We start from the raw sequence: 9,412 nt of genomic DNA on the forward strand, positions 1-9,412 counted from the left end.
CTACGAGGGTACGTGGACACACTCTCCCCTCTCATCGCCATGCATCACCATGATCTTGCGTGTGCGTAGGATTTTTTTTGAAATTACTACGTTCCCCAACAGTGGCATCCGAGCCTGGTTTTATGCGTTGATGTTATATGCACGAGTAGAACACAAGTGAGTTGTGGGCGATACAAGTCATACTGCTTACCAGCATGTCACACTTTGGTTCGGCGGTATGGTTGGATGAAGCGGCCCGGACCGACATTACGCGTATGCTTACGCGAGACTGGTTTTACCGCCGTGCTATGTACACAGGTGCCTAGCGGGTGTTAGTTTCTCCAACTTTAATTAAACCGAAAGTGGCTACGTCTGGTCCTTGAGAAGGTTAAAACAACACTAACTTGACGAACTATCGTTGTGGTTTTGATGCGTAGGTGAGAACGGTTCTTGCTCAGCCCGTAGAAGCCACATAAAACTTGCAACAACAAAGTAGAGGACGTCTAACTTGTTTTTGCAGGGCATGTTGTGATGTGATATGGTCAAGGCATGATGCTATATTTTATTGTATGAGATGATCTTGTTTTGTAACCGAGTTATCGGCAACTGGTAGGAGCCATATGGTTGTCGCTTTATTGTATGCAATGCAATCGCCCTGTAATTGCTTTACTTTATCACTAAGCGGTAGCGATAGTCGTAGAAGCAATAGTTGGTGAGACGACAACGGTGCTATGATGGAGATCAAGGTGTCGCGCCGGTGACGATGGTGATCATGACGGTGCTTCGGAGATGGAGATCACAAGCACAAGATGATGATGGCCATATCATATCACTTATATTGATTGCATGTGATGTTTCTCTTTTATGCATCTTATTTTGCTTTGATTGACGGCAGCATTATAAGATGATCTCGCACTAAATTTCAAGATAAAAGTGTTCTCCCTGAGTATGCACCGTTGCAAAAGTTCGTCGTGCCCAGACACCACGTGATGATCGGGTGTGATAAGCTCTACGTCCATCTACAACGGGTGCAAGCCAGTTTTGCACACGCAGAATACTCAGGTTAAACTTGACGAGCCTAGCATATGTAGATATGGCCTCGGAACACTGAGACGGAAAGGTCGAGTGAGAATCATATAGTAGGTATGATCAACATAGTGATGTTCACCATTGAAAACTACTGCATTTCACGCGATGATCGGTTATGGTTTAGTTGATTTGGATCACATGATCACTTAGATGATTAGAGGGATGTCTATCTAAGTGGGTGTTCTTAAGTAATATGATTAATTAAACTTAAATTTATCATGAATTAGTCCTCATAGTATTTTGCAAATTATGTTGTAGATCAATAGCTCACGTTGTTGCTTCCCTATGTTTATTTTGATATGTTCCTAGAGAAAAACTATGTTGAAAGATGTTAGTAGTGTTGGGGAACGTAGCAATAATTCAAAATTTTCTATGCATCACCAAGATCAATCTATCGAGATACTAGCAATAAGAGAGGGATAGGATGAGTGTATCTTCATACCCTTGAAGATTGCGATGCGGAAGCGTTACAAGAACGCGGATGAAGGAGTCGTACTCGCGGTGATTCAAATCGCGGAAGATCCGATCTAGCGCCGAACGGACGGCGCCTCCGCGTTCAACACACGTACAGCCCGGGGACGTTTCCTCCTTCTTGATCCAGCAAGGGGAGAGGAGAAGTTGAGGGAGAGCTCCGACAGCACGACGGTGTGGTGGTGATGGAGCTCGTGGTTCTCCGGCAGAGCTTCGCTAAGCACTACGGAGGAGGAGGAAGTGTTGGAGGAGGGAGGGGCAGCTCCAGGGGAAGGGTGCGGCTGCCCTCTCTCTCTCACTATATATAGGGGGAAGGGGGGTGGAGGAGGCGCCCTAGGGTTCCCTAGGGGAGGGGTGGCGGCCACAGGGGAAACCCTAGATGGGTTTGGGCGCCCCCACCCCTAGGAAACTTGCCCCCCAAGACGGGAGGGGCGGCTGCCCTAGGGGAGGGCCCCCCACCTCTCCACGTTACGTGAGAGGGGTTGGGAGGGGCACACAGCCCCTTAGTGGGCTGGTGTGCCCCCTCCCCTTGGCCCATAAGGCCCCCGAACGCTTGCCGGGGCCTCCGAAACACCTTTCGGTCACGCTGGTCATCACCCGGTACTCCCAGAACAATTCCGGACTCCAATACCATTCATCCAATATACCGATCTTCACCTCCGGACCATTCCGGAGTTCCTCGTCACATCCGGGATCTCATCCAGGACTCCGAACAACCTTCAGTAACCACGTACTATTTCCCATAACAACTCTAGTCGGTGGGATTTTCGCCGGAAATTTTGGCAGCATAACGCATTGGGAGCAAAGTATCGCGGCATTCACAGCCCCGTCACAAAATCGATCCACGGCCACCTCTTCTATATATCTAGCTATCATGTGCGTTTCGGTGGGTCACTAGCTAGATTAATTAGTTGAGACCAGCACGTACAACAACCACGCATGACCTCAACAAGCACAACCGGAATTCAAAAATAATGATCAGTTTCAACAACAACAATAACAACAACAACAACAACGGGAGGTCACTAGAACAATTCATGGAGCTTATTGTAGCCGGCGACAACACAATTTTCTTCTATAAAGTCACAACTCACCACAGTCCAAGCCAATGCATCAGGCCACACAGATCGTGGAGTCAAGTCACAACTCGCAAGCCACAGACGACCAATGCGTCATCAGGCCGACCAGGACAGAGGTCAGCAACCGAGCCTAACGCACACTCGTCACTTAAAAGCTGTATATACAAAATTTTAGGTAGCGCAGCAGCAGCTAAACCTTGCCAAGTATCTGGACAGGTAGTCGCTAGCCGATAATCTGATGTTGGCTCAGATTTTAACGCCTCTGCTAATCATTTTAAATTGCTCCAACCAAGGTGAATAACAGGTTTGAGTTTTAGGCCTGATGCATGCGGTACTGTTTTAAGCAAGATATGTTGTGGATGTACCCCTATATATGTGCATGCATGTGTTTTTATTTTTCTGAAAAAAAGCATCATAAACTCTGATATATGTTCAATTACCAATTTAAAATGCATCCGCATGCATGAGCTCAATATCGAGCACCGTATCTGCGTGTTGTTGGAACCAATTGATGCAGCTAGATTCCTCCCTACTAGAAAGAATGAATGAAAAGAAAAGAGAAACACATTGGTTTGCAACTGAACTCATTGATGCTATCATATTTCTGTTGCTACTGGAGTAGCGCCGTCTCTTTGTTTTTCACTAGCAGAGTACCAATCTTATTACTGCGTTTTTTCTCTTCTCAAGATATGTACGTATCCAGTGGGGTTTCAGTAATAGGTTTCATAACACATGATGAGTTTGGTCTGCAACTTCCCTCCATGTTGCCTATCTATCTGTATTAAGCTGCATGAAAAAAAACAAAGCTGGCATTCTTCTAAATTGGTGGTAGTATTATGTTTCAAGTTTGCAGTGACAACTTCTTAGTGGGAAATTAATAGTGTGGATTCAACGTTATATCCTTGCTTACGGGCAAACCAACACTGCTAAAGCATTTAGAATTGAAGGTGCTCGAGAGATTAACTACAGAATTCTAGATGAGCTCTTTTGAGTAATCAAAGACAGACTTGGCATCTTCCAATCTGAGTTTACTGTTAGTGCCTCGAAGGTTTACAGTGAACAAATTCATGAGTCGATAACGCTGCTCAGAACCTTATTGTTCTTACTGTTGTTCACCAGATTTTCATTCATTTGCATTATGTTGCAGTTTATTATTCACTTGCACTAAGTTGTAGACTGCAAAATCATGTCCTTGTTATTTGTTCATTCAGTATGCATTGTGTTTGTGTGATGGTCAAAGGAGAAAACTTGATGAATATAATGGAGAGGGTAAAGACAGTAAAATATGGCTAATTGACCACCACAAACTGTGTTAAAGACAAATGCTCAAGGTGAATGACTAAAAGAAGCACGGAATAGTTTTCGCACTTTTACAAACAAAAACTGCAATCATGATAGTAAAACATCTTTAGCAATAATGAATGGGAGAACCGATCAAGTGCTAGACCGGACTGCTGATGCATATGTATACAGGATTTTTTTTCCACTAACCTTTGCTTGAGTTTGTCCATCTGAGTCTTCTGAAATGAACACCGTCACGTGGCATGTGAGATCCTCAACAGGAGCACAGCCCGTCGTCCGGATTTGTTCGTGTGTCCACCAGCGAGCTCTTCCTGCATACCCGCCTCCACAGCCAGTAGATTCATATGTGTCGCTGCATCGCAAGATATTACCAACAACAACAAGACCTGTCAGTTTGGGCGAGAACATGCAAGATTTCCTTGAAAGAAGGTTTGATCAAGAAAAGGGCATGCACCTGCAGAGAAGAGAACCAACAAGCAAGGACGAGTGCTAGGTAGCAGCGCAAATCCATGGCCTGTGTGTGAAGGTAGTCACATGAAGAGTCCATGGGCAGACTAATGGCCACCACAAACTGGCGTCGGGCCGGGCGTCAGCTCGACCTCGCTTAGATGTACTCGGCTGTAGATGAATCGGTGTGTTGCGCTGAGGAGAAAGGACGAGGCGGGGTCGCGGCAGATCGAGACGCGGGCAGGAAGAGGCGGCCCTTTATTTATAGAGGAGAGAGCGTGCAGCGTGGCCGTAGGGGAGTCGCAGGATGGGAGGCGATCCGCGAGAGGCTTGCGGGAGCCAATGGATGGAAGCGGGCTGGATCGGAGCATACCAAAGGAACGGGAGGGAGATAAAGGGAGCGCTTGGGCGGGCTGCTGGTGGTTAATAAATGGCGCCCTGATTTTGTGGGGCGTTTGATGGAGGAGTGCCTGGTTTCGAGGAGGAAGTTGATCGATCGAGAGAATTGAGGGATGTGAAACGAGCGAGATTGGGTTGACTAGATAGAGTCTCTACGTTAGTTAGGCCCAAAGAGAATATCCTCGTGTTTGGTTGTTGGGTCTGAAACCAAAGGATATAAATCTTCATGTTGGGCCCAGACTGACTTGGTTTTTTTTTGTTGCCCTACGTGTTAAAGTATCTATCTATATGTATATAAACCTTTAAATCAGAAGCAATTTTTGATAGAATCTGTAATTTAGATGGGCGTATACCCTTAAAACACCCACCAGTTTTAGTTTTCGCGTGTGCCACTGTTGTTGTTATGTGGCAATCTCGTTAGCAAATGCCAGTGATAATATGTTGAGATGTTGGGGAATAATGAGAGGAGACTAACCCAGATAGATAGATAGATAGATAGATAGATAGATAGATAGATGCTTACAATATGGTTTTTCGTGAGATGGGCGAGAGAAACAATGAGCTCCTCAGGAAGGAACGTACATGAGCCAGCCAAGCCACCAGGAGTTGGAGTTGGTCGCCCTACCATTCATCTGGAACGGTTAACGCCTGCACCATCAAAGACCAGCATTACCTTGCCTCTCCCATCAATAGACATAGGAACAACTCAAGCCTGCTCAGAATTTATTTGACAGAAACTCATCTGCTAATCGATTCCTTCCAAGGAGCCATCATTCACCTCCACACCACCAACTTCAGCAACAATTCATTCCCCAAGTCCCAAAACCGGTCAGCAAGTTCCAAAACTGCCTTCATCTCATCATGCCTCCCAAACTGATTTTTTTTTTACAAAATAAAGAGTGATAACAAACTCATCAGTTTAGCTACACAAGACAATATGAAACGGAACAAACTTCCAACTTGCAATATCAATCACAAGTACTATCAAGACATGTATCATTTCACAGGATTTCTTTTTACATCTTCAAAACAAGTCAACTCCATTAAAGAAACACAATTCTGATCTCCTATACATTGTTACAGTGAATACACAATTTCAAATACAGACTCTATCTAGTCAACCTAATCTCGCTCGCCCATCTGTATTCTCACCTGGAGCCCTTCTCCTCAAGATAAAAAACGACCGACCGACCTTCCTTCCCCAGCGGCTGCTTCTCCACCATAAATTTCTTTCTCGTCCTCAACATCTCCAGTCATGAGGAGTTCAATCCGACAACCAAGTCACCAACCAACTGTATCATCAATGAACGCACACTTGCACAAAGAAAAAAGCAGCTCACCGTCTTGCCATTTTATCTAGCTAGTGCTTCCAAACCACGACACTCGGGAAACTTCATGACTTTTGGCGGCATCATATCATCCATCTCAATGGCACCAACACCAGACTATCAACCAAAGCTTTGCACTTGCTCATGCAGCTGAAGCACAACGCATCCATCACATCACATCACTTGGAAATCCTAGAATCTACAAAAGGAAAACAAATCACTTGTAAATCTGGTAAGCAACAATCTGATCAACCAAACGGTTCAAAGATAATGCCTAGGCTGAGCATGCAATGAATACATGTGTAATAATCAATAGGTATACGTAATCTGCACTAATATAATCACTACCATCTTCTGCTTTTAAGCATTTGACAATCTTGTTTGAAGGTTTCAAAACAGAAACAACAAGGCAATGCAAATTTATTTGTCAGTTTCAGAGCTGAAACAACATCACCAATTGAGTTATATCTGTGCATCATAATACAGATCAAAATTGAGAACATACATTGCATTCATGTGAATTCTCTTACTGGTCGATCAGTTTTGCAAGTTCCAGTGGCTTCACCATATTCACAACAACCATGAAGCATTATTTCAATATACCTAAGGTACACCAGATAAGCTTGGACTGGAATAAGTTCAGGGCTATTTTTACGTATATTACCTCCATTTTAAAAGATTATAACAATTAATAGAAGGAGGTACGGGAAACTTCAAAACTTCACAAGCAATCAAGGTGTCAGGTAAAAAAAATACTATGTTCCCGCAAAAACTTGGAGAATTATATGTACAAAGCTCAGTGAGTATTGCCTGCCTTTGTTCTTACCCAAGCCCGCACATGAGAGAGCAGACAGGAGAGGAAAGAGGGGCTTACCTACACCACCTTCGAAGAAGCACAAGGGACCTCTGACCGCACCGGCGACCAGTTGGGGCTGGGGTTCGCCACTGCCAGCATCGGGTCGCAGGCGCTGGGCCGTGGCCATGGATATGCGGAGCCCGAGGTGGACCGAGCGCATCATCCGTCGTGGTTGCTGGGAGGAGCTCAAGCAAGAACCACACGGAGCACCGCTGCAGCAGGAGCGCCAGTCAAGGCCTGCTTGATTTGACGCCTAGGGAGAGAAGAAATGTTCAGATCAAGGCAATTCTTTAGCCCTGAAGAAAAATGAATTGGACAACTTATATCAGTGAACATTGGCTCGATGGCTAGAGCAGAGAACAGTATGGCCCTAACTTGAAGGCTACGTCCCAGAGGAGCCAAAGGAAAGAGACACCAGGGTCTCACTTGAGTGGTGGTAGGTAGCCAAGGAGGTAGTCAGTGGGAGCCGATGCAGAGGTTACGGGGTGACAAACCAGCCATCTCGGCGGCACCCAAAGCAAGGCAGTGCACCACCGTCGCTGGGAAACCACCCTTCAGCTACGATATCCTGTAATATTCAAAGAACCGAGTCAACTCTCTCTCTCTCTAATGAGCACAACGCAAGACAGAGGTGCATGCTAACAAAAATAAGCAAGTAAATGACCATGGCTCCAAAGAATGTTAATATATGTTTAGGGTAGAGAAAAACACTGTGCACGAGAAGGAACTACTCCAGAACAGCTCGACCAAACTAGAATTAAAACACTAGCTATGTTCTAGAACCCATTTAAGAAGACAACATCCATGAACATGTAAGAAAACTCACCTACACTGCGCACATGCCTTGGTAGAGAGGACTTCAAATCAAATAGCATGTAGAGCACAACAACAATTAGACAACCCAATAAGTTCCAAAATTCTGCATCATACTACAGAAATCAGGAGATAAAATCAACTGCAGTGTCATGTTCACGAATAGAAACCATTGACCACTAAGCCTAAGAATGGTAACAACACAACATCACAGCCATGTGACCACCAACACAGACAACAAGCATTATTCTAAAAAACAGTAATTATTTAGTAACGCTAATATTTCTTGAATAAGTTTGACCATAGTTTGACCACAGTTTGACCATAGTTTGACCACAGTTTGACCATAGTTTGACCAGATTTGACAAAAAATCAAAAAATTGAAATAATTATTTAGTAACACTAATATTCTTGAATAATTATGTAGTAACATTAATACTTCTTGAATAAGTAGTTTGACCAGATTTAACCAATTTTTTTTAAAAAAACTGAAATTTGACCATATCTTTTTTTCCTTTTGGAATTTGAGGATTCTAAAAAATTCCAAACAGGCCGTAGGCGGTCTCCATCGGATGCGGATTTTCGTGCTGAATTTTTTGATATATTATACGTTTTTTTCCGACATCGTATGCAAAAGTTATAGCCGTTTTACATTTTCCCTATACTTTTTGCAAAACATGTCCAAATTGTAGTTTTCAAATTTTCCTAACTAGTAGATGTAGTAATATAACTACCTCTCGAAGGCTTTTATTTTTTGAAGTTTTTATTATTTTCTTTTGATTTTTTCAGAACTAAAATGGCGACACAGGGGGGTAGAGTTTGAAAATTGCCCTATAGTGCCGGTTTGTGTCACAAACCGGTACTATAGGTCAGACCCCTTTAGTACCGGTTCATGGCCATCGGCGGCGCCCCCGCAGGCCGCATCGTAATGGAGCTCTTCGCCAAGGACGTGCCCAAGACGGCGGAGAACTTCCGCGCACTCTGCATTGGCGAGCAGGGCGTCGGCAGGAACGGCAAGCCGATGCACTTCAAGGGCAGCAAGTTCCACCGCGTGATACCCGGCTTCATCTGCCTGAGCGGCGACATCACCAAGGGCAACAACACCGGCAGTGAGTCCATCTATGGCGACAAGTTCCGCGACGAGAAGTCCGTCCTCAAGCACACCAAGCCCGAGATGGTCTCCATGGCCAATGTGGGGCCGAACACCAATAGTTCCCAGTTCTTCATCTGCACCATCCCCTGTCAGTGGCTCGATGGTAGGCATGTCGTCTTCGGTGAGGTCGTCAAGGGCATGGACGTCGTCAGGAACATCAAGAAGGTGGGCACCCGTAGTGGCATGTGCGCCAAGTCTGTCATTATCGCCGACTCCGGCCAGCTTTGAGCATGCACCCTGCTGCAGCCAATTGTCAGTAGTTCGTCGTGCTCCCATGTCATGTCGTTGATCTAAAATAAGAAGTTAGCGTGAGTGGTGTCGTGTCTTCCCTTTGTCCGTTCGATGAGATCTCCATGGTAGGTTTGTGAGGATTTTGGGTGGACTCTTTTGGTTGCTGGATCTATGTTCGACGTTCATGGTTATCTTTTGTCAAAGTTTGCAAACGCTTAAAATATCAGGTCACAGAGGTGTCGAGGAGGAAAGTATCTTTTATGGT

General features: G+C 44.8%; 1 protein-coding gene across 1 annotated transcript; it reads left to right on the forward strand.

Moving 5' to 3' along the window:
• The first annotated feature begins 8,655 nt into the window (after nt 1–8,655).
• On the forward strand, nt 8,656–9,144 carry LOC119325398 (peptidyl-prolyl cis-trans isomerase-like). Its single transcript, XM_037599151.1, has one exon. The coding sequence runs from the start codon at nt 8,656–8,658 to the stop codon at nt 9,142–9,144; it is 489 nt and encodes a 162-aa protein (XP_037455048.1).
• The last annotated feature ends 268 nt before the right edge of the window (nt 9,145–9,412 follow it).

This window comes from Triticum dicoccoides, chromosome 6B, assembly GCF_002162155.2.
Source record: "Triticum dicoccoides isolate Atlit2015 ecotype Zavitan chromosome 6B, WEW_v2.0, whole genome shotgun sequence".
Taxonomy (NCBI): Eukaryota; Viridiplantae; Streptophyta; class Magnoliopsida; order Poales; family Poaceae; genus Triticum; species Triticum dicoccoides.